The sequence below is a fragment of the Erythrolamprus reginae genome, chromosome 4 (genome assembly GCF_031021105.1).
Source record: "Erythrolamprus reginae isolate rEryReg1 chromosome 4, rEryReg1.hap1, whole genome shotgun sequence".
Lineage (NCBI taxonomy): Eukaryota > Metazoa > Chordata > Lepidosauria > Squamata > Dipsadidae > Erythrolamprus > Erythrolamprus reginae.
Genome location: NC_091953.1, coordinates 80,794,993 through 80,821,737, shown reverse-complemented (window position 1 = coordinate 80,821,737; position 26,745 = coordinate 80,794,993). Strand labels below are relative to the sequence as shown.

The following is a 26,745-nucleotide window of genomic DNA, read 5'->3' as shown; positions in this document are numbered from 1 at the left end:
TCATACCAGATCATAGGAGATACAGGACATATTTATTCTTTAAATAAAGTGCTTCAGCAACAGGAATATTTTCCTAGGATTATAGCACTTTTCTTACTAGAGGAAACTATTTTTTTTTAGAAAATATAGTTCAGTTATTCTAGTTGTAATGACCTTCTATTGTCTGTGTTAATATTCAACTGTGTAACTATATGATAGAGAAAAAGATAATTCTACTGATCCAGTAGCATTCCGTAAAATTAAAATTATACCTTGCTGGGTCTTTGAACTGTTTCAGGATTTTCAATTCGTCTTTTAAATCGATTGGTTGCAATATCAACATCCGAATTTTCAGTATAATGTCTCTATATTAAAAGAAAATTGCAATGATTGATTGAATATTTAAGTTTTTCAAATTATAAGTCCTGCAAATCCAACATAAGGAATGATTATTTTTTCCTCCTTAATAAAAGCAATAAAAGAAAAAAGTCATTTCCTCATCTTCAATAGTTTAACATACACCCGGGAGGGGGGGGTGGAGATAGAGACAGAGACATGGCTGAATAGTGCAGTAGCTAGAGCACCACCTTTGATGTGGGAGGCCAAGGTTCAAATATTGACTGTTACCTACATTACCAATAGTGGACGACACAAGAGCACCTGAAATTGATAGAATGCTACTATAGCAGTAGACCTAATAAGAGGGGATATTTGATGACAAAAAACCTGCACTCTAACTAAGAAACAACTAGTTACTTAACATTTCAACATAGCAAAGTTGCTCTCACAAGTTGAGATAAATCAACTACAGTGATCCCCCGATTATCGCGAGGGTTCCGTTCCAAGACCCCTCGCAATAATCGATATTTCGGGATGTAGTGGTGCGGAAGTAAAAACACCATCTGCGCATGCGCGCCCCTTTTTCCATGGCCGCACATGCGCAGATGGTGGAGTTTGCGTGTGGGCGGCGGGGAAGACCGGGGAAGGTTCCTTCGGCCGCCCCAACAGCTGATCTGCTCCGCAGCGCGGCAGCAGCGAGGAGCCGAAGATGGGGTTTCCCCGTTGCCCAGGCAACGGGGAAACCCCATCTTCGGCTCCTCGCTGCTGCCGCGCTGCAGAGCAGATCAGCTGTTGGGCGGCCGAAGGAACCTTCCCCGGTCTTCCCGCCGCCCAGGCAAAGGGGAAACCCCAAGATCGCTTGCCGCTTGCCCGTCACCCGCTCGCCCGGCCGCTCGCTTGCCGCTTGCCCGTTTGCCCACCCGCCTGGCTGCTTGCTTGCCGCTCGAGAGCAAGAGGGGGAGAGATAGAGAAAGAGAGAGAAGGAAAGAAAGAGATGAGAGAGGGAGGAAGAGAGTGTGATAGAGGAAGAAGCAAGATAGAAAAAGAGAGAGAGAAAGAAAGATGAGAAAGGAAGGGAGTGACGTCATTGGGTGGAAAAATCGCGATATAGCCTTTCGCAATGATCGGGATCGCGAAACTCGGGGGATCACTGTACATGAACTACACATTACATCCCAGACTGAAGAAGACCCAGAAGAACAACTGGATGTGCAGCCATACCTGTAACTGGAATGTACAATCAACCCTCAAGATGAATTACCAGGGGAGAAGTATCATGAGATACTATGCTAGAAGATTCAAAATGAGCCCTCACGAAATCCCTACTACCACCTAACTCAACCCAATGAAGTGGTACAGATTAGAGCAGCTGCAATCTCAGAGAAATTTGGCTACACAATCAGAAGAACAGCAGTATATTCTCACCCTCACTTTGCGATGCAAAGAATTGGTTCAGTATCTACTTGTAACCTGGATTTACTTGTAAGTAAGCTGAATATAGCTAAAGTAAAGTTCCTTTATATAGAAGACTGAAGCAGAAGATACTTTGCACTGAAGAGTAAAACTATTGTTTTCCACAAATGTGTCTTCGTCATTTATCTGGTTCATTAATTGCCATATTATATTTTGATATCTTATCTAGTCTTCCTGCGTTACTCTGCAAATATCTGGACAACTTGTAGAGAGATTAATTAGTTAGTGGGATTATAAAAAGGTATAAAGTTTAGAGATAAAATTTGGCTAGTAAAAAGGGCCTAACTCCATCTGAAGGCCTCAAAACTACTAAACAAAGACTCATTTCTCTGCATACCAGGCTAAGGAGATAAATTAGAGAAAAAGAGACCAAGAAGATAAATGCCCTTTCCCCCCGAAGTGTCATTCAAAGTGCATTCCGAATTGCGGGGCAATAACACAGTAATACAAGAGCCACCAACAGTAGAAACTGAACTGTACTAAAAGGACATGAGACAGAGAGGCCACACAACACCAGTGTAAAGGGCTGCAGAACCTAACAGCAGACCACAGTATCTTCCAGAAGAGGAAACACAGTCCTTATCACAGTAGCAGACACTAAACAGTAAGTTAAGGACTAGAACTGGATAGCAACCAGCCCAGACATAATCGAGACCTAATGGTTAAGAAACTAGCAGAGAATGAATGTCTACCAGCATGGATGAACCAGATGCTAGCAGCAGGCTCCCATCCAGAGTGAGTAACTGAAGGGCAGTGCTGACCAGCACCAGCCAACTCCAAGCCAATAACCTGCCTCCGTACAACATGGAAAGTCCTATCAGGAATTGTATCCATTTATCCATTTAACTGCAGCACCAAATGAGCCAATATACAGTAATGGCCAACATTGTGGAAACCTTTTGGGAAAAGTGTACAGTATTTTTGAGTTTTGATGGCCAATAATCTCATAGAAACATAGAAACATAGAAGACTGACGGCAGAAAAAGACCTCATGGTCCATCTAGTCTGCCCTTATACTATTTCCTGTATTTTATCTTACAATGGATATACAGTGATCCCCCGCTCGTTGCGAGGGTTCCGTTCCAGGACCCCCCGCAACGAGCGGGTTTTCGTGAAGTAGCGCTGCGGAAGTAAAAACACCATCTGCGCATGTGCAGATGGTGTTTTTAACTTCTGCAGCGCTAGCGAGGAGCCGAAGATTGGGGGCGGCGCGGCTGTTTTAAAACGTCGCCGACATGGGGGGCTCGCTAGCACCCCCCCGAACCCCCAACCCGGGTTTGGGGGGGTGCTAGCAAGCCCCCCATGTCGGCGGCGACGTTTTAAAACACCCGCACGGCTTTCCAATGAGTCCCAAAGACAAACGTCAAACTTCCGCGTTTGTCTTCGGGACTCATTGGAAAGCCGCGCGGGTGTTTTAAAACGTCACCGCCGACATGGGGGGCTCGCTAGCACCCCCCCGAACCCCCAACCCGGGTTTGGGGGGGTGCTAGCAAGCCCCCCATGTCGGCGGCGACGTTTTAAAACACCCACGCGGCTTTCCAATGAGTCCCGAAGACAAACGCGGAAGTTTGACGTTTGTCTTCGGGACTCATTGGAAAGCTCCGATCGTTTTAAAGCAGGCGCGCCGTTCTCCGCTGACTCCTAAAGCGTGGAAGTTCGCCAGGAGTCAGCGGAGAACGGCGCGCCTGCTTTAAAACGATCAGAGCCGGCCGGCTCCGATCGTTTTAAAACAGGCGCGCCGTTCTCCGCTGACTCCTGGCGAACTTCCCGGGCGAAGGGCGGGCGAGCGGGCGCTGGGGGGGGCTTCACCCTCCCGCCAGCAAGAGGGGGAAGACCCAGGGAAGCCGCCCAGCAGCTGATCTGCCCGGCGCCATCTACGCATGCGTGCCCATAGAAAAAAGGGCACGCATGCGCAGATGGTGTTTTGACTTCCGGGTTAAAAAATCGCAAATTACCCTGTTCGCAATGGTCGGGGACGCAATAACCGGGGGATCACTGTATGTTTATCCCAAGCATGTTTAAATTTGGTTACTGTGGATTTACCAAGCACGTCTGCTGGAAGTTTGTTCCAAAGATCTACTACTCTTTCAGTAAAATAATATTTCTCATGTTGCCTTTGATCTTTCCCCCAACTAACTTCAGATTGTGTCCCCTTGTTCTTGTGTTCACTTTCCTATTAAAAACACTTCCCTCCTGAACCCTATTTAACCCTTTAACATATTTAAATGTTTCGATCATGTCCCCCCTTTTCCTTCTGTCTTCCAGACTATACAGATTGAGTTCATTCAGTCTTTCCTGATACGTTTTATACTTAAGACCTTCCACCATTCTTGTAGCCCGTCTTTGGACCCGTTCAATTTTGTCAATATCTTTTTGTAGGTGAGGTCTCCAGAACTGAACACAGTACTCCAAATGTGGTCTCACCAGCGCTCTATATAAGGGGATCACAATCTCCCTCTTCCTGCTTGTTATACCTCTAGCTATGCAGCCAAGCATCCTACTTGCCTTTCCTACCGCCCGACCACACTGCTCACCCATTTTGAGACTGTCAGAAATCACTACCCCTAAATCCTTCTCTTCTGAAGTTTTTGCTAACACAGAACTGCCAATGCAATACTCAGATTGAGGATTCCTTTTCCCCAAGTGCATTATTTTACATTTGGAAACATTAAACTGCAGTTTCCATTGCTTTGACCATTTATCTAGTAACGCTAAATCATTTACCATATTACAGACCCCTCCAGGAATATCAACCCTATTGCACACTTTAGAGTCATCGGCAAATAGGCAAACCTTCTCTACCAAACCTTCCCCTATGACACTCACAAACATATTAAAAAGAATAGGACCCAGAACAGACCCTTGTGGCACACCGCTTGTAACCTGTCTCTGCTCAGAATACTCGCCATTAACAATAACTCTCTGATGTCTATGCTTCAGCCAGCTTGAAATCCACTGAACTATCCAGGGATTAAGTCCAATCTTCACTAATTTATCTATCAGCTCTTTATGTGGAACCGTATCAAAGGCTTTGCTGAAGTCCAGATAGGCAATATCCACGGCACCACCTTGATCCAACACCTTTGTGACATAGTCAAAGAACTCAATGAGATTAGTCTGACACGATTTGCCTTCAGTAAAGCCATGCTGATTTGGGTCCAATAAGTTATTGTTTTTTAGATGCTGATTTATCCTCTTTTTGAGTAGAGTCTCCATCATTTTAACTACAACTGATGTCAAGCTAACTGGCCTGTAGTTACCAGCTTCTTCTCTACTGCCCTTCTTGTGGATAGGCACAACACTGGCCATTCTCCAATCCTCAGGGACATCTCCTGTTAACAGGGATTGGTTAAACAAATCAGTCAGGGGGGTAGCAATGACAGATCTGAGTTCTTTAAGAACTCTGGGGTGGATGCCATCTGGACCCATTGCCTTATTTATCTTTAATCTTTCAAGTTCTTCTAAGACATCGGCTTCTAAGATCACTGGAGCTGAATCCGTACAGCTGGAAGCAATGCTATATCCCTCTATAGTATTATTTTGTAAGGTGTCTTTTGAGAAAACTGAACAGAAGTAGCTATTGAAATGGTCAGCGATCTCCTTATTCCCATCAATGCATGTATTATTCCCGGTACTAAGCTTTGTGATGCTGCAGTTTTTCTTCTTCCTATCACTAATATATCTGAAGAAGGTTTTATCCCCCTTCTTTACAGATTTTGCTATTTCTTCCTCTTTTGAGGCTTTAGCAGCATATATTATCTGTTTCGCCTCCTTCTGTCTCATTTTATACACCTCTCTATCAGCTATACTTCCAGACTCTTTATACCTCCTATAGGCAGCCTTTTTTTCATTGACTATAGCCCTTACATCATTGCTAAACCATAGCGGTTTCTTCTTCCTTTTACCTTTAGTTACTTGCTTTACATAAAGTCTTGTGGCTTTTAAGATGGCCTTTTTTAATATAGTCCACTGGGTGCTCGCTCCTGCCAATTTATTCCTCCCCTTTAATTCATTATTTAAATATTCCCCCATTGCAGTAAAATTTGTTTTTCTGAAATCCAATACTTTGGTTGCAGTATAGGATTGCTCACAATCAGTTTTTACATCGAACCACAAACATAGATGGTCACTGCAACCTAAATTTTCTCCCACCTTGACCTCTGAAACCCAATTCCCATTTGTAAAAACTAAATCTAGAATATTCTCCCCTCTAGTTGGTGTCTTAACTAGCTGTGCCAGAGCTGCTCCTATAAAGGCCTCTACTATATTCTTACTTTTGCATGTAAGGGCACTGGGGATATTCCAGTCAACATCAGGCATGTTGAAATCACCCATAACCACAATATCTCCCTTTACTGCCATTCGGGTAATCTCATCCACCATCTTGTCATGTTCCTCAGATTGCCCTGAAGGCCTATAGATCACCCCAATTCTAATGACAGAACCGTCTTTATTTTGTATGCAAATCCAGAGGGTCTCCAGATCTTTACATGTATTTTGAATTAGTATTGTTTTTAGACTTTCTTTAACATAAATGGCTACTCCACCTCCCCTTCTCTCTATTCTATCCTTCCTATACAGTGTATATCCTGGTATGGATATTTCCCATTCATTAGAATCCTTAAACCATGTCTCAGTTATGGCAACCAGATCCAAATTATCTCTAGATATTATGGCCATTATCTCACAGAGCTTGTTGCTCAAGCTTCGAGCATTCGTGTACATTACCCGAAGAACATTATTTTCATTATTAGTTTGCCCCTTATCATCAACAACTACATCTATTTTATTTACAGCTCCCTTTTCATAAGCTTCCAGAAACTGATTTATCCTCATTGGTCGGGGACAGAAATCCTCCACATCTGGTACATCTCTGTCCCCTTTACCTAGTTTAAATGCCTGTCCAAAAAAGTTCTGAATTCCTCACCGAGCACCTGGGTACCTCTGTATGATGGATGCAAACCATCCCTCTTAAACAACTCCCTATTAGACCACCTACTGACATCATGACTTACATAACCAAAACCTTCAGCTTTACACCACTGCCTTAACCACACATTAAACTCTCTGATACAACTTGTTTTACCCTCCTGGCCACAAACTGGTAACACCTCTGAGAAAGTCACTGAATCAGTTATTTTACCCAGCTCCACACTTAGACATTGAAAATCTCTTTTTACTACATTAACATTTCTCTGGGACAAATCGTTTGTGCCAAGATGCACCACCACATCAACTTTATTACCTTTACCCTTGACAATGTTTGTAATCCGCCTCCTGTCCCTGTGGGCAGTGGCTCCTGGAAGACACCTCATCACCTTCACCACATCCTTCCTCAGTCCCAAATCAACACCTCTGACAATCGAGTCACACACATCATCACTCCAAATAACACTGTCCCATTGTTACTCTGTCCAGGTAACATGGTTTTAGCCCAGTTTAGTCTTTTCAATCTTTGTTTGAGAGATAAAAGCAGCTCTTTTTATGGAATTCCAGATTTTAGGCCAGATTCTTGCAGTCTGGGCTGAACAATCCTTGCACTCAAATTCACATTGCATTGCACCATTTCATCTTCTATATACAGTACCCAGATGATGTTCTTCTGTCACGTAGACACAGTATCTTCATTCTTCTAACATCTCTTGCTGTTGTGCACCTTTTCCTGCCTTTATCAGTGTGGTTTTGTAGTGAGTGATTCTCCTTTCTCAAAAACGTAGAAATGCCACCTTTGGTTAAGTTTCCACCAAGTTTTCTTTTAATTTCTTTATAATTGTAGCCTTGTTCACTTAATAATACTATTTTACATCACTTTCTGGGTGACCAGTCAACTCTTCACACCATTACTTTAATTTTATAATATTTTACAAGCTCACCAAATGAAAGAAATAAAAAAGACCAATCCACTTGATAATGATTACATAACACAACTGTTCTTCTCTCAGCTTCAATACATGACATCAATATATGAATCCTGCTGTGATCTGGTCGGCTCATTGCCAAAACAAAATGACATCTGATTGGCTCTCTAAACACCCATGCTCAAATGAAGAAAAGCTACCTGATATCAACCTAAGCAAATTGTGCTTCCTTTTTCTGGTTATTTAGCTATAACTTTCCAAATATAGAGATAATTGAACAGAATTTGTTGCATTACATTCTTGATTAAATTATCTTTCCATTGATATATAATTTTATGGTATTATTCCAAAAAAAGTGGTGTTATTAAACATCAAACCTCAAAAATACTTTTAGCAAAAGATTTCCACAATTTTGGCCACTACTCTATCAGCACAGCTCAAAAGGGCATTGGAAGCAACACCAGAAGCTCAAAACACCAATTGCTCAAGATAGGTTTGTCTTGGCTCTACCCAGTGAAGAAGAATTTTCTTGGGCCCCATATAAAATACATAACACAGTTTTATAAGATAAAATCATATAATAATGCTAAAAGTTTATAATCTTATGTCCATGCAACCAGTGGCAATGTGTTGGACATGTCGAACCCATCGAAGTTTGGGTTCAGCGGGTTTGGCTGAACTTGGCGGTGGAGTTTGTTCGCCAAACCCAAACCCCAGCCCCAACACCTCTGGCCTGGGGGGCTTCAAGTGAGCAGTGGCTTGAAGCTGCTGGCTGGGATCCTGAAACGCTGGGGGGGGGGGGGAGGTGTCAGGCTCCATCAAGTGGGCGATGGCCGGGAGGGGGAGGCGGGGAGGGCTCTGGCCGGCCGGTCGTCCCTTGAGCGCACAAGACGGCCACGACCCCCCCCACCGCCGCCGTTGCCCCCTCCAGACAACCTCAGCCCGGCTACTGTCCCCATCCACCCGTGGCTTTATTTCCTCATCAACTCTACCATTTCAGCCCCGGCCAGGAAGGTATCTCCGTGACGTCAAAGTCCCAACCCGGGAATCCCAGTGGGGGCGGCAAGCAAATGGGAAATGGGATTCTCCACTTCCTTTTGCTTGCAGCGCCATTCCCAAGGCGGGGAATCCCGTCAGCCCCGGGCAGCCCACCTTCTTGCCGGGGTGGCCGGGAAACAAAGCCCAAGTGGAGGACATTCAAGGCGGGGGAGCTGCTGCGTGCACCGGGGCGGATATTTTGGACTCAGAGACGGCACAGCTCTTCCCCCCGTTGTGCCCATTGCCCAGGGCAGCCTTAGCTCATCCCGGCACTCTTTGGAAAGGGGAGGGGTCGGATTCTGTGTTGATGTAGGCCCCACCCTCCCATCTTCCACCAAAGATGCCTGCGGACGGCTGTCTCCTTTTATTTCTTATGGAAAAGGCTCAGTCACTATGGTCATCGGCCACCATGGTGGTGTGTTGCTTGAGCTGCTCCAGCGCCGACTCCATCTTCTGCTTTTTCATGGTGGAAACTGACATGATCGCGTGCGCAGTGGTGAAAGAAATTAAAAGAGGAGGCGCGGCTGCGGTGTCCATGTCTTTTCCATAAGAAATAAAAGGAGACAGGCGGCCGCGGGCTGCTTTGGCGGAAGAGAGGAGGGCGGGGCCTACTTCAACACAGAACCTGCCCCCTCCCCTTTCCAAAGAGCACCGGGGTGAGCTAAGGCTGCCCTGGGCAATGGGTGCAACAGGTGATTGATGCAGACTTTGGTTTTGTTTCCTGCTCAGCAGCCAATCAGTATTGCTCTGGGTTGCAGAACAAACAAGGCGGTGTCGTGGCCTTAACTTCCTTATTTATTTATTCCAATCTTGACAACTTTTAAGACTTGTGGATTTCAACTCCCAGAGTTCCTCAACCAGATAACCTTGGCCACTTTAAGACTTCCTCAGCCAGCTTCACTGAGTCAGAGCCCTCCCCGCCACCCCCTCACCGCGGTGTTCGAGCAAACACCAAATCTGAACACGGACTTTTTAAAATATATACCGATATACCGAACACCGCAAAGTTCAGCACGGCCCTGAACTATGCAAGTTTGGTTCGTCCAACACTAGTCAAGACCAATCAGTCCAATTTAATGCAACCTGAAATGACTAATGGAAAACTTGTAACTCATTGCACTCACACATGAATCTGTGAATGCCTGGCACTATGCAAAGGCATGAATTAATAAGCATCATACCCACATTGTATGAATGTTGTGTATGCATATTGATTGTTTAGATGGTGTGGGTTTTAATTTGGATTTTATAGTTAGAATTGTATATTTAACTTCTTTTAATTGTTCTTGTATTTTTATATTGTTGTAAGCCACCCTGAGTCCTTTGGGATTGGGCGGCATAGAAAGAAGGGAGGGAGGGAGGGAGGGAGGGAGGGAGGGAGGGAGGAAGGAAGGAAGGAAGGGCAATAGCACTTAATAATTACATACCGCTTCACAGTGCTTTTACAGCCTTGTCATTTTACCCACCTTGGAAGGACGGAAGGCTTAGTCAACCTTAGTCAAACTCACTGGAGCCCAGTGAGATTCGAACTGCCAAATTGCATGCCGCTGGCAGTCAGCAGAAGTAGCCTGCAGTACTGCAATCTAGCCATTGTGACACCATGGCTCATAGGATGAGAAGCAGTGGATTATGGGAAGGCAAACTCCTGCCAAAAATGAGAAAACCAACCTGGATGATTCTCCCTAGATTGTTTTTGTAAGACTCTGAAAACTTGGCATTTCAAAAGGATCCTTTTATTGAGAAAGAAGTGATAGCTGGGCAAAAGCAAAGGAGGGTCTGGGGTCCTTAGGGCAATACGATAGGAATAAAAGAAGTTGGAATTCCCTCTTAAAATTAAAAATCAAGAGTATAAATTATTAGCATTTGCTGCTGATTTAGTATTTAATATAGAAGAACCATTAGAAACCGGAGGAAAACTTTTAGAAGAGATTAGCAAGTTCGGTAAAGTAGCAGATTTAAAGATGAATAAACAAAAGACTAAATTAATTTCTAAAAAATTAATGGATAAGGAAAATCAAAAATTGGAAGGAAAACTTGAAATCCAGATAGAAAAAAAAATTAAGTACTTAGGTGTAAATATAACTGCAAAAGCCACAACAACTAAGGATGATAATTATCCACAACTACTTGGAAAAATAGAGGAGAAACTTATTAAATGGAATAAATTACCTATTTCAATGATAGGTATAATTTCACCAATTAAAATGGTAATCCTCCCACAATTATTGTATCTCTTTCAAACAATCCCAACTAATTTAAATAAGAAATATTTTGAAAAATTGAATAAAATGTTGACAAATTTTGTATGGGCAGGGAAAAGGCCAAGAATTAGATTGTCCCATCTACAGGAAAACAGGAGGCAAGGGGGCTTTGGACTCTCCGATTTTCAACTTTACCACCAAGCGGCAATAATAGCTTGGCTCAAGGAATGGATTATTTTAAAAAATAAAAGACTTCTGCTCGAGGGACATAACTTACATCTGGGCTGGCACGCATTTATTATGGACGGAAAAGATAAAATACATACTTACTTTAAGAGACATAAAGTCAGAAATGTCATAAATGAGATATGGACAAAAATTAAAAATCAGCATTATTTACAAATTCCTGGGTGGTTCTCCCCAATGGAGGTTACGATGCACACCAACATGATACTAAAAAATTAATTACATATTATGACTTGCTAAATGTGAGAGGAGAATTAAAAACAAATACACAATTAGATAGTGAAGGAATTAAAATTGATTGGTGGCCACTAATGCAAATAAAAGCTAATAAAAATAAAATTAAAATTGTTTTTGTTTTGAAATGTCAGGAATTTTTATTTTTATATTTTGAACTGTTCGTGTTTAATTTTTATGCAAAATCTTAACATTTTAACAGATGCAAATAAAGGTTTGAGATGGGCAAATTTTCTTTTTTAATTTAGTTGCATAATAATTATGCACATCAATAATTGCCCAATAATTGTGAAAACATTGATATTCCCTTAAGAAAGCCAAAACTTCACTTTTATTTTCTTAAATATTCAGGTTTGGCGTTTATTAACATTTTGGATTGACTTTGCATTATAGTTGTTCAATAATAAAATTAATTCTCCAAAATAATTCTGCACACAGTATATGTCTACAGATTCTTTAGCTACAAATGATATCATGCTTTGCTGTCTTATTAAGCTCTGTTTGAAATTAAAAATAATAAAATCTATAGTTTAACCCAATTTACTCTGTAACAACTCTACTTCGGGTCTGAATTATTTCAAAAAGTGACACAAAATTTGTTCTGTTTTTTGTTTGCAGAAGGAAAGATATGCAATGGATCTAAATCTGTATTTTCTATATAAAATCTTGCCAAGTACTTTTTTAAACCTATTTTTGAGCACATTATCCTAGAAAATAATAGAAAAAACACTCAATATTCTTTCTCGGCTTATGATATATTATGCAAGTAACTTAAACATTTGCATTATTTTCCAAGATCTCTAAAGCTGAAAAAATAGTCTTTGCGTCTTGCTTTAAATAAAGATAAGCCATCATTTAATGATAAATAAAAATATTTAATTGTATTTATATTCTATAGATTATAGGAATCTGGGCTGTGTACAATAGCAAACAAAGAGACAACAAAAAAATTACAATGAAAGCTGTGTCAAAATAAATGAAATCGTGAAAACACTGTACACAACTAATAATCCTAATAACTTACCATGTATGGTTTCTTAATAAATTTCCTGAAAGGCTGACTTGGGAATCTTGGTGATTTCTGGTATTTGTATGTTTGAGCATTCTGAAGTTTTACAAAGCTACTATTTTGTGCATGCCTAAATAACAAAATATTTCAGTGTTTATCAGTTTAAATAAATGTATTTAAATTGGCTCAGTAAATATACAATTTAAATCAAACATAATTTATAAAAACTTTGATAAATTCAACAGTCATATGTTTAACAAACATGCTAATCATAAAGTATTCTTGCTTGTGCAATATTCCATAGGCTAACATACTAAGTATATTACTATGTGCAGTTTATCAAGCACCATTAAGTATTTGCATAAAGAATTACACTAATATTTATTCTCTTCTGAATTTTCAGTTTACCGAGTTCAATGTAATAGTCTAAAATAATCTGTTTTAGAAGATTGGTATTTTATAATTATTATATATTTATCAAATTATTATTGCCTACTAAGACATCATAGTACATTTTTATCCATCGAAAATTAATCGTGCCGCACGAATCCCAGCGACCAGTTAGGTCCCACAGAGTTAGCCTTCTCCGGGTCCCGTCGACTAAACAATGTCGTTTGGCGGGACCCAAGGGAAGAGCCTTCTCTGTGGCGGCCCCGACCCTCTGGAACCAACTTCCCCCAGAGATCAGAACTACCCCCACCCTCCTCGCCTTTCACAAGCTTCTTAAAACCCACCTCTCAGGCATGGGGGAATTGAGATATTCCCTTCCCCCTAGGCCTATACAATTTATGCATGGTATGTTTGTGTGTATATTTGGTTTTTGTTTTGTTTGTTTTTTAAATAAGGGTCTTTTAATTATTTTAAATATTACATTTGTTCTGTGTTATTTCATTATTGTTGTTAGCCACCCCGAGTCTACGGAGAGAGGCGGCATACAAATCTAATAAATAAATAAATAAATAAAAATCCAATCATTTAAGACCAATTCCGATAAGTCCATTAGACTAAAGCTGTTCATGATGAAGTATGAACCAAACATTTTATAAATACAATCTGAGATATTAGTGTTTCAAAGATACACTATAGTTAATCAAGTATAACATAATTGATTTTTAATCATCAATACCAAATTACTATTGTACACTGTTTTATTGTCGCTGTTAGCCGCCCCGAGTCTCTGGAGAGGGGCGGCTTACAAATCCAATAAATAAATAAGTAAATAAATAAATAAATAAACTGCCAAAACTCCTGCTAAAATGTCAAATTAAACAAGAAATGATTTTGGATGATCTTCTAATTTGGAAAGGAACTGAAGTAGGGTAATGGCCATCAGCAATCCTTTTCTATGACCTCATAAATAGATAAGTTAAATCGATATGAATTCAACAATTTGAGCAATTCATCTTGTAAAAATAATGACCATTGTTTTTACACACTTAAAGCATCAATTTTAATGACAGCCATTTTATCATATTAAAAACAATTTTGTTCAGAATTTGTGAATGAAAATATAAGACAATCAATATGGTAATTATCTTAAATGTACTAGGTAAAATCAAATAAAAGTAAATTCCAGAAAACCAATGATTGATAAATGTACCTACATTCTGCTAGCATGACATAGCAAATATTTACAGTGAAAAGCAGTGGAGGCCAATGTCAAAATTTAGGTGCAACAGTAAATCATAAGAATAACTAACAACGTAATAACTAATAATTCTTTAAAAAGGTAGCTCTGACTGTGCTTGACAAATAATACAGCATTTGTCAAACAGGCATGGAATGTATTCCTCCTAGTATTAGTTTATACTGAAGGATAATCTGCATTCAAAAATTTTAAACTAGATGGCTTGGTTCTAGAAGCTCTGAATCTGTAACAAATTTATTTAAATAGTGAATGCTGTGGCCTGAGAGTGGATGACAAATATAGAAAGCCAAGAATGACTCATATCATTCATTACCCAGAACAGCTTTGCCAGATAGCACTTTGTCAATAGTATGACTGAAGGCAAGCTAGTGTTGTGTAGGTACAGCTATTTGGAATGTTCATGTTTTGAAGACTATATCATGGAAAGAATTTTACATTAATTAAACTGGCTTATAAAATTCAACTATGGAATAAAGATAATGGATAGCAAACTGTGTGTCTAAAAGATGGTAGCAATGCAGTAAAGCCAAAAGCTAAAAGAGATACACATATATGAAATATACTTGCCAAGGGTATTTGAATGACTGGTTAGCATTTTTCACAAAATAGGGATGTAGTTAATGGGTCCCCCAGAATTATGTCTAGCTGGTGCTTTTTAACATATATATAAATTGTCTGGATTCAGGCATGAGAAGTAGAATAGCCAAGTTTGCCGATGACCCTAAATGGTGAAGAGTCATTAAAACAATAAGGGACTTGAAAGAGCTCCAAAGGGATCTCTGCACATTAGAAAAATGGGCGTCAAAGTGCAGGATATCATTCAATGTAAAATTATGCACACTGGTGTAAAAAATTCAAACTAACATAAATGAATGAGATTAGTTGTAACAATGACTATAAGTAGCCCTTGGCTTATAACTATTCGTTCAACTAGTCTACCATTCAAAGTTACAATATTGCTCAGTGAAAGGACTTACCGTATATACTCGAGTATAAGCCGAGTTTTTTAGCCCCAAAAATGGGCTAAAAAACACAGCCTCGGCTTATACTCGGGTCATTGACAAAGTCACCACACGAGGGCGCCATTGCTTGAGCCAGAGCGAGGAGGCACCAGCTTTTGTTCCCTCTGGCACACCGTAGTTCCTCTCCCTAGCTCAAAGAAGGCAGCCATTTGCAATGGTGAGTCGGATTAAAAAGGCCCCCTGCTGTCAGATTCTCCTCCCCCTCCTTTGAAAGGATTTAAACTGTTTAAAAAATGGTATTTTGTGGTAGTTGCTGTCCTTGCTTGGATAGGATCTAATAATGTGTTATGAGGCAGAGCTAGACAGGAATTCTTTTTCTATCTGTCTATCTTTCTATCTATCTATTTTTCTATCTATCTATTTTTCTATCTATCTATCTATCTGTATCTATTTCTTTCTATCTATCTATCTATCTATCTATTTTTCTATCTGTCTGTCTATCTTTATATCTATCTGTCTATCTATCTATCTATCTATCATCTATCTATCTGTATCTATTTCTATCTATCTATTTTTCTATCTAACTATTTTTCTTTCTATCTATCTATCTATCTATCTATCTGTATCTATTTCTATCTATCTATCTATCTATCTATTTTTCTATCTGTCTGTCTGTCTATCTATCTTTCTATCTATATCTATCTATCTATCTATCTATTTCTATCTATCTATCTATCTATCTATCTATCTATCTATTTTTCTGTCTGTCTGTCTATCTATCTTTCTATCTATATCTATCTATCTATCTATTTCTATCTATCTATCTATCTATCTATCTATCTATTTTTCTGTCTGTCTGTCTATCTATCTTTCTATCTATATCTATCTATCTATCTATCTATCTATCTATCTATCTATCTATTTGGTTTTCTATGCTGATAACCTCACAGCAGCTAATGCTGAAGCTCTTCTTTGGATACACTTATTTGTTTGTTTGTTTGTTTGTTTATTTATTTAATTGGATTTGTATGCAATCCCTCTCCAAGGACTCAGGGTGGCTCACAGCATATATAAAAACAGAACAATAATGTAAATCCAAGTAATGATGAGAAGGAATCCAGTTTTGAAGGATTTTAACTCTTAGGTTTTAGCTTTGTTCCTGATCGAGCTACTTTTTTTACTTTTTAATTTATTGTTAATATTGTTAATTTGTTTACCCTCTTTTAAATTTACAGAGCTAGTTTACTGGTTTTCTTTAAAATAAATATTCTAAAACATGTCTCAATTAATGTAATTTTATTGTTTTCCATTTTTATAAGTTACCAGTAGCCACTGCATTTTCTAACCTCGGCTTATACTCGGGTCAATACGTTTTCCCAGTTTTTGTGGCAAAAATTGGTGCCTCGGCTTATACTCGGGTCGGCTTATACTCGAGTATATACGGTATGTCCAGTTCTTAAAACTCCTGGAGTTGCGTGATTGCAATGTGGGACCTTAAAACTTACCAACTCCCCCCAGAGATTAGAACTGCCCCCACCCTCCTTGCCTTTCGTAAACAACTTAAAACCCACCTCTGCCGCCAGGCATGGGGGAATTGAGATCTTCTTTCCCCCTAGGCCTTTACAATTCTATGCATGGTATGTATGTATGTATGTTTGGTTTTTATATTAATTGATTTTTAATCATCAATACCAAATTACTATTGTACACTGTTTTATTATCGCTGTTAGCCGCCTCGAGTCTCTGGAGAGGGGCGGCATACAAATCCAATAAATAAATAAATAAATAAATAAATAAACTAGTTGCCAAGTGCCCTGCAATCACAAGATTTCCATTAGCAATTTTCCTTCTCAGCGTCTCCAGAAATGGAGACACCAGCAGGGAAATCATGAACCACTGCTGCCTTTTAGGAACTTTCTCTCGACTCTGGTAGCTGGCTGAAAAAGTTCCATGCCAAAATCCAAGAAAGATTTTGGCATGGAATGTTTTCAATCAATCCCTAGAGTCCAGAGAACTCTCTTGACCCAGAACTTTTATGGCCAGCCCCCAGAAACAAGAGGGAGGCAGCAGAGGTTTGGATTTCTGCACTGAGGCTTGAATTTTGACATGGATCTTGTCAGCCAATCCAGAGGTGAGTCCTTTTGGCATGTGGCAGCAACTTGTATGCATGCAGCAGATTTCTGCATGCATGCTTTTATTTCTACAGAGATTCCTGCTTAGATTTTGGCATGGAACTTTTTCAGCCAGTCCCCAGAAACAAGATGAAGTCCTTTTCACTTTGGAGGCTGGGCTGAAAACATCTCATGGCAAAATCCAAGTGGAATTTTTAGCCATGGAGGATTTTCAATCTCAGGATAGAAAGACTTGAGAACCTCTCGATTTTGGAGCTTAAAATCCAAACAATTCCAATGCCCTCACTCACTGTCTGTAACACCCCCACCAAACATGCTGCTTTCTCCCCAGCCATTAGGGCCTGAGGTCTGCAACTTCCTGCCAGCTTCCCCACTGACCTGATTGTGGGAAGCTAGCATGAAGTTGCCTCCCCTAAGACCGGAGCATTCACTTATCAATGACAACTGCCTGGATTGCCATTGTTAAGCAAAGCAGTTACACTTTACGAGAGCATCGTTTAGCAACCAATATTTTGGTCCCAATTGTGTTCATACAAGACTACCTGTAATGAGGAAATAGATCTTGGGTGTGATGGTAAACAGCTCATTGAAGGTGTTTAACATCTGCTGTAAAACACACCAACAGCATTTTAGGGATAATAATAAGAAGTATTGAAATTTGAGATGGTAGAATGCTATAATGCTCTTAGATAAACTAATGGTGCTATTACCTCTGGGCTGTTGTGTGCAGTTTTGTCATCGCACCCCAAAGAGGATACAATGGAGCTAGACAAGTTAAAGCAGGGGGAAACTTTATTAACTATAAATGAGATAAATAGAGATAATTCTCAGGTTATGAGCATTCTCTTAGTGAACGTTCAAAGTTACACCATCAACACTGCTAACATTTCTGAACAAGGCCAAAAACTATGAATCTTGTAGCACGACAGCAGTTGTTTGCCCTCGATCCAGCTTCCAGAGGCTCCATTTTGGCCTGCAACAGGCCAGTGGATGCTTACAAAGGGCCAGCTCCTTGTCCGAGAGGCTTGGATTCAGCTCCTGGAGGCTTGTATCTGGCCCCCGGAGGCTTCATTTTGGCCTGCAATGGGCTGGGGGAGGCTTGCCAGAGGGCCAGATCTGGGCCCTGGAGGCTTGGATCCAGTCCCCAGAGGTTCGGATCCAGCCCCTGGATGCTCTATTTTGGCCTGCACTGGGCTGGATGGAGTGTTGGAGGGGCATACGAGGCTGGAGAGAAGACTGCTTGCTAGATTTTCATAAGACAAGTGACCTGGCATGGCAGATGGGAGGGGGGAAGCAATTTGGGGAGCCTAAGGTGCTTCAGTGGGTTGGGGAGACCTTGAGTGGTCTTAGGCAGGTGGCCTGTTCCATCGGTAGGCCCTTCCCCCATGGACTTCCCCACCCTGAAATATCTCATGTGCACTTAACAAGCCTCGCATTCGATTAGTGAATGTGTGGGTGAAAAGCAGGAGTGATCTTGTTCAAGGTACGAGAGTCACTCCCACAAATCCTCAGGTTAGGAATGGAATGGGCAGGATCCATTCCATTTGTAATTCAAGGGTTACCTGCAAATAGAAATTTACAACATTTTCCTCTCAACTAAAGTGTACTGCAAATTAGCACAAATCTTTCTTTTGGTAAATGAAGGAGAAAGATTTAGATGGATTTAAGACAGTATCCTATCTCAGTTGCTTGCATTATTATATGGCTGTCTAAATAAAACCAAGCATCTGCTGAAAGGTGAAAGCAAAAATGTCTAATGAAAAATGGACTAGTTTTGAAGAGCTGGGATGCAGAAAGTGTTTTTTAAATGGGCATAGTCTTTGGAAAAAGCCTAAATTGGAGCAACATGATGCGTTCTACTCTGTGACCACTATCTTGAAGTATATTCATGCCGCCAAAATAAATAAATATATGTTCATATCTCTATGCAGGTGGGAAGAACCGTTGTACATACCTGAACGGTCTTCTCAGTGCTCTGGAAGGAGAGTCCATCATGGGTTGTAAACCAATCCTATTGGTAGAGACTGAGTTAATTTAAATAATTAATTAACTGGCACCGCCCCCTTAGCAGCCCCCATGAGCCAGTTTTAAAAACGAAGACAATGTAATAATCAGAAAAAATTTATTAACTTCATAACCAAACATAAACTTTAACAGTCCCAGCACTCCGGCGACCTGGCCAAACACCATGCCGGGTGGGTATGGACTCTCCTTCCAGAGCACTGAGAAGACCGTTCAGGTATGTACAACGGTTCTTCTCCATTGACTCTGGAAGGAGAGTCCATCATGGGATATACCAAAGATCAATTCCCCTGGGAGGGAAAAGGCTGGGCCGAGGTCGATGGAGTGACACACACTCGCTGTAAGACACGCCTGCCAAATGAAGCTTCTGCAGAAGCCAATGAGTCCAGTTTATAGTGGCGTATAAAAGTAGAAGACGATGCCCAAGTAGCAGCTCGACAAATATCTTCCAAAGAAGCTTGAGTTGACCAAGCCGCTGAAGTAGCCGCACTTCTAGTGGAATGTGCCATAACACCGGTGGGAGGAGATTGAGACCTCGATGAATAAGCCTCAGCAATGCAATCCCTAATCCAGCGACTAAGCGATTGGGAAGAAACTCCAAGACCCATCGTGGCTTGAGCAAAGGACACAAAGAGTCTTTCAGTCTTTCGAAAAGATGCTGTCCTCCTGATATAGAGCTTCAAGGCTCTTCGGACATCCACCTTGTGCCAACGAAGTTCGGAAGGATGTTGACCGTGTGTGCAAAAGTCCGGTAGCACCAGTTCTTGCCTTCTGTGGAAATCCGAATTCACCTTCGGGATGAACGAAGGGTCCAATCGCATCACCACCCTGTCCGGATGGAACACACACAAGTCCGGTCTGATGGACAGTGCCGACAATTCCGAGACCCTTCGGGCAGATGTAACTGCGACCAGAAACAATGTCTTAATGGATAACAATCTATATGAAATGGACCTCATGGGCTCAAAGGGAGGCCCCGTGAGTGCACCTAACACTAGGGTAAGATCCCACGTAGGGAATCGCCTTACTGGGGGAGCGTGCTGATTTATAGCTCCCTTGAGGAAATCCCTCACCCATGGATGGTGAGCCAAGGACCTAAAATCTGATACCTGAATTATAGTGGACAGGGCAGCCACTTGTCGCTTCAGGGTGTTAGGGGCCAATCCCCGCTCAATCCCTGATTGGAGAAATTCCAGAACTACAATAAGCGAGGCTTGCTTTGGATCACAGTGGCGGTTAGAACAAAATTTGCAGAATGCAGCCCATGTTGCCTGGTATATTCGCACCGTCGACGGCCTCTGAGCCGCCTGCATCGTTGCAATGACCGTGTCCGGAAGGTGTTGCTGCGTCAATCTCTCCCGCTCACACGCCAGGCGGCTAACTGGAACCATTGAGGATCCGGGTGACAAATGGATCCTTGAGTGAGGGAGACGAGCTGATCCGGTATCCTCCAAGGAGGGGACACCGAGAGGGCTACCAGGTCTGCGAACCACGGCCTTCGGGGCCAGTATGGAGCCACGATGATGACTTCGGCACTCTCCCGGATTACAATGTCCAGAACTCGTTGAAGCAGACACGTCGGGGGAAATGCGTACAACAGACCTCTGGGCCATGGGGACAAGAGGGCATTGACCCCTTCTGCCCTCGGTGTTGGAAACCGGGAATAAAACCTCTCCAGCTGCGTGTTGGTTTGTGATGCAAAAAGGTCCACCAGAGGGGTCCCGAAGCGTTGAATAATCTGATGAAAGACTCCGGGATCGAGCTTCCACTCTGCTGGGTCCAGAGTGGACCTGCTCAGCCAGTCGGCTTGGACGTTGCTGGTCCCGGCAATGTGTTCCGCCGACAGAGAAGCTAAGCGGGACTCGGCCCAGGTGAAAAGGGCCGCTGACTCTACCATCAGACGGAGGGATTTCGTTCCCCCTTGATGGTTGACGTGGGCCCTGGTGGCCACATTGTCGGTTAAAACCAACACATGCTTGTCTTGAATCCAAGGGGAAAAGGCCTGAAGAGCCAGAAAAACTGCTTTGAGCTCCAAGTAGTTTATGTTGATCGGGCTCAGATCCTCCGGAGACCAAAGTCCCTGGGTCATGTGCAGTCCCATGTGGGCCTCCCAGCCCGACAGACTGGAATCTGTTGTGAGGATTAAGCGGTCCCGGTTGCAGAAGAGTGACCCCTTGTGTAAGGCCGGGGAAGTCCACCATCGCAACGACACCTTGACATCTGAAGGGAGCCGCACTAACCTTTGTGAATGACTCAATTTGGCCTTCTGCCAGGGAAGAAGGAACCATTGCAGTGCCCTGAGATGATGACGAGCCCAAGGCACTATGCCAATAGTCGAGACCAGGGTCCCCAGTACCTTGGAAAGGAACGCGAGCGACACCCGCTGTTGGCGCTGAAGCTGTAAGATTAGTTGACGAATGTTTTCCATCCTTTCTGGGGATAAGGTCACAGTCCCTGTGGAAGTATCTATCATGGACCCCAGGTGTAACAGTCTGACTGTTGGGGAAAGATGACTTTTTTCCTCGTTGATCGTGAACCCGTGGGATTCCAACGTCTGTCTTGTGACTGCCAAATCGGCCAGCGCACTCTGAGAGGAGCTGGACAGGACAATAAGATCGTCCAGGTATGCTAGGATTCGAATTCCCTGGGACCTGATATGGGCAGTCAATACATCGAGAAGCTTTGTAAATGTGCGAGGGGCCGAAGAGAGGCCGAACGGCATCGCCCTGTATTGGTAGTGGGAGCCGTCTAGGTGGAACCGGAGAAACCTCCGATGAGCCGGCAGGATTGGGACATGCAAGTAAGCCTCTTTTAAATCTATGGACGTCAATAGATCCTGCCTTCGGATTGCAGCCAAGATGGTCGAAAGAGAATGCATCCGGAACCGTCGATACTTGATGTAAGTATTGAGGTTTTTTAAATTGAGGATCATTCGGACCCCTCCCGATGATTTTGGTACAAGGAAGACCCTTGAATAAAAGCCGGTACCTACTTCTTGCCTGGGCAATTCCTCGTTCGCCCGTATCTCTAAGAGATGGGCTATCTCCTTTGTAAGTTGTAACCTTTTCTGGGGGTCCCTCTGAACTGGGCACTGAACATAACGGTATGGAGGGGGCTGGAGGAACTCCAAACGCAAGCCCTGGGAGACAGTTGCTAACGCCCACCTGTCCGAGGACGTAGTCTGCCAGGAGGCCTCGAAAAACTGGAGCTTGCCTCCCAGGTGTTGATGAACAGAGTCATTTAGGGCGCTTGAAGCCCCTCTGGTTTCCACGAAAGGGCCGCCTCGCCTGTTGATACCCTCTCTGGCGATCCTGGAAGGGCGCTCTATCACCCCGGAACGTGTTAGAATTATACTGGGGCTGGGAGTAGGGTCTAGTATTCTGACCCGTTGGAGCAGAAGAGTCCCACCGAAAGGACGGCCTGCGCTGGTAGGGGGTATAACGACGCTCCTGTCACCTGTAAGCTCTGGGGAGGGACTTCTTCTTGTCCTTGTCTTCCACAAGGACGGGATCTAACGCTTCCCCAAAAAGCTTTTCCCCCTGAAAGGGCGCCGAGGCCAGGTTCCATTTCGACTTTAGGTCTGCTGGCCAGCTTCTCAGCCAGAGGAGGCGCCGCGATGCCAAAGTGGCCGCCATACTCCTGGCCGAAAATTTAGCAGCATGCAGAGTGGCGTCTGCAGAAAACTCAGCTGCTGCCAACAGCTTTCCCAGATCCTGTCTCAGGCGGCTTTCATCCGGTCCCAGCCGGGCCTGCATCTCCTGCAGCCATACTATAGACGCCCTGGTGAAAAAGGAAGCAGCCGCCGCTGCTCGAAATCCCCAGCTCGCCATCTGGTGCGTTTTACGTATCAACACCTCTGCCTTTCTGTCCTCAGGCTTCAAGCTATCCCCTGTCTCAGAGGGTACGAAGGACTTAGAAATCAGCTGCATGACAGGCTGATCTATAGGAGGGAATTCCAATAATTTCTCCACCTCCTCATCACAAGTGTAGAATCTCCTTTCTACTGCAGAAGGGCCCTGGGCTGCAGCTGGGTGTTGCCAGGGTCTTTTTACACTTTGTACAATAATATCAGAGGATGGAATGTGCTCTGACTCAGGTTGGGGTTCCTTAAATAGGACTGTAGCTGGTTTGGTCCCATCCGTGGTGTCTGGTTTAGCAGGACCTGGCAAATCCACAGTTAGCTTGGCCTTACGAAGCAAGACCCTGAAAGTGGAGGCTTTAAAAAGTCCAGCAGCTACAGGCTGTTCTGGCGGTGTCTCATCGTCAGACAGTTCATAATCTTTGTCAGATTCCTCCAAAGGGTTTGCTTCTTCAGCCCAAGACCCCATACCTGAGGGGGGCGGTGCACACCACAGGTTCTTTGACTGCACTGGGCGGGGTTGCTGTGTGACTTGTTGCACCCCCGCTGCCATCCCCTGAGAATAAGCATTGTTAATCAAATCCTGCACTGATGGGGACATCTGATGCCAGGAATCAGGTTGTGTTCGCAACCCTGCTGCTGTGGGTGTGAAAGTAGCAGATGGTCCCTGGCAGCTCCTCACTGAATGTGATGCAGAGCCTGGCCTAGGCCCACCGTGGCCTGGAGATGGCAAAGCCGGATTGATGGCAAATTGTCTATCAGGAGACCAATCTTTTTCAGAGAAGGATTCAGCAGGCCTCATAGTAGGTAAAGGAGACACAGTTTCTCTGGCCATAGTGAAATGAGAAGGCCCAGAGGACACTGCTGGGACATGAAGAGCAGCCTCAAGTCTCTGCTCTAAGGCCTTGATACACCTCTCTGCTTCTTTAATTGAGGAAGAAGAGGCCTGAGATGTCCTAGATTTGTCCTTGGACTTAGAAGTTTTGGCCTTCTCTTTGGGGACCACCGAGGGAGAGGTCACCTTATCAGGTGTAGCGTGACCTTCCATAGTACTCACTAGAGCTGCTCACAACACCACAGACTTCAAAAGGACTGCTCCCTGACACTCGCTTCTCTCTCAGAGCTCGCAGCCGGGTCTGACCACGGAGGACAGGGACCCTGGGCTGTGGTGCTCCTCGATCAGGGTGGTACCCGCTGAGGGAAGGGGCCCCCGAGGAGATAACGTTGGGGGTGGTGCCCACGGAGGGCAGAGACCCCTTGAAAACGTCTTCACACCTGCAGTGAAAGAAAAGAAGAAAAGATTAACGGTACCACTTTAATAAATATAAACATTTTAAACATTTTAAACAGTAAAATCACAGAGTACATAAAACAACAGTCTCTACACTTAGACTGAGTTTTTAAAACTGGCTCATGGGGGCTGCTAAGGGGGCGGTGCCAGTTAATTAATTATTTAAATTAACTCAGTCTCTACCAATAGGATTGGTTTACAACCCATGATGGACTCTCCTTCCAGAGTCAATGGAGAAGCAACTATTTCAAACCAGATATGAAAGAACAGAACTGGAGCATAATTTTGTACATCATTAATCTCAATTTCCAATATAGCAGATCAGATATTTTACAACCAAACTAGTTTATTTGTCATCCACAGTCTAAACTATATCATGCTACTATAACTTATTATAGTAAGGGTGTCAGGGAGGAAAAGAATAGAATAAAAAGCTGATACTAATTTCAAAATTAACTTAAATCTATCTTCTAGCAATAGGATAGAAACCAAAGGAATGCTAAGAATTTTTATGTGGACTATAATACTTCACTAAAAACTGCAAAGGGAAAAGAAAGAAAAAGTTACTCAAACCATAACTTCAAGATACATATCATGAAAACAGCTTTATAATGTAATAATGTGGCTGTCGTATTTTAACTCCAACTATTCTTTCTCTTGAGAACATCTACCTTTTGGGGATATTAATGAAAAATATTTTTTCATCGTCATTCTCCAGTCTCTGTTTTCTTCGCCTCTCTATGTCATGTCTTAAATCATTTGGGTCCTCTAGAACTCTCACAACATTCTAAAAATAAATAAATGGATTACTGAATTAATTTTTTTAATTTTTGTTCGCATATAACTTTAGTATAAGACCAGTATTAGAATAAAATAAAGCAAAAATTGTTACATTTAATAGAAATGAATGTATATTTATTCAATTTCTATAGTTGCCCATCTTAATCCAATTAACTCTGAACAACAAACAATATTACAACAATTAAAACCATAAAAACATACTAAAAAGGAATTATCATATTATACTGAAATCAACAATACAACCATGTAATGGGGTCCCTAACAGGACTCCATTATACATTATATATTAGAGTTACTGCAATAAAAATTCTCATTCCACTATTAAAATCAAATTTGGTGAACTTGAAATGCTCAGACAAATCTACCTCACATGTTTGAAAACAGAATTACATACACCAATTTCAGCTCTTTGGGAGGCAATTGGAATAAGAAATGCATTTCAATAAAAAATAAAGTTACAGCATTGTTCCAGTAAGATAGGGTTACATGCTGAACAAATAAACATATTATGGAATCATTAAAGGAACCGTTGTACATACCTGAACGGTCTTCTCAGTGCTCTGGAAGGAGAGTCCATCATGGGTTGTTAACCAATCCTATTGGTAGAGACTGAGTTAATTTAAATAATTAATTAACTGGCACCGCCCCCTTAGCAGCCCCCATGAGCCAGTTTTAAAAACGAAGACAATGTAAAAATCAGAAAACTTTATTAACTTCATAACAATATATAAACTTTAACAGTCCCAGCACTCCGGCGACCTGGCCAAACACCATGCCGGGTGGGTATGGACTCTCCTTCCAGAGCACTGAGAAGACCGTTCAGGTATGTACAACGGTTCTTCTCCATTGACTCTGGAAGGAGAGTCCATCATGGGATATACCAAAGATCAATTCCCCTGGGAGGGAAAAGGCTGGGCCGAGGTCGTTGGAGTGACACACACTTGCTGCAAGACACGCCTGCCAAATGAAGCCTCTGCCGAAGCCAATGAGTCCAGTTTATAATGGCGTATAAAAGTAGAAGATGAGGCCCAAGTAGCAGCACGACAGATATCGTCTAAAGAAGCTTGCGTTGACCAAGCCACCGAAGTAGCCGCACTTCTGGTGGAATGGGCCATAACCCCGGCGGGAGGAGATTGAGATCTCGATGTATAAGCCTCCGCAATGCAATCCTTAATCCAGCGACTAAGGGATTGCGAAGAAACTCCAAGACCCATCGTGGCCTGAGCAAATGAAATAAAGAGTCTTTCAGTCTTTCGAAATGAAGCAGTCCTCCTGATATAGAGCTTCAAAGCCCTTCGGACATCAATCTTGTGCCAACGAAGTTCAGAAGGATGTTGACCATGTGTGCAGAAGTCCGGTAGAACCAGTTCTTGCCTTCTGTGAAAATCTGAATTCACCTTCGGGATAAACGAAGGGTCCAACCGCAGCACCACTCTGTCTGGATGGAACACACATAAGTCCGGCCTGACGGACAGCGCTGACAACTCAGAAACCCTACGGGCAGATGTAATCGCCACCAAAAACAATGTCTTTATTGATAAGAGTCTATAGGAAATCGACCTCATGGGCTCAAAGGGAGGTCCCGTGAGGGCACGTAACACTAGGGTGAGATCCCATGTCGGGAATCTCCTTACCGGAGGAGCGTGCTGGTTA

The 26,745-nt window shown here is 42.6% G+C and overlaps 1 protein-coding gene across 8 annotated transcripts in view; it reads right to left on the bottom strand.

Annotated features, from left to right (window-relative positions):
• Positions 1-26,745, bottom strand: part of BCLAF3 (BCLAF1 and THRAP3 family member 3) — a 70,770-nt gene that overhangs the window by 8,726 nt on the left and 35,299 nt on the right. For 6 of the 8 annotated variants that reach the window (XM_070750730.1, XM_070750732.1, XM_070750733.1 and 3 more), the window contains exons 8-10: positions 24,963-25,078; positions 12,393-12,507; positions 252-344 (exon numbers count right to left, since the gene is read on the bottom strand). In XM_070750730.1, coding sequence (XP_070606831.1) covers positions 252-344; positions 12,393-12,507; positions 24,963-25,078 — 324 coding nt within the window. Of the gene's footprint in view, positions 1-251; positions 345-12,392; positions 12,508-14,592; positions 14,747-24,962; positions 25,079-26,745 lie in introns of all 8 variants that reach the window. The other 2 variants (XR_011559027.1, XR_011559028.1) reach the window with 1 other exon arrangement.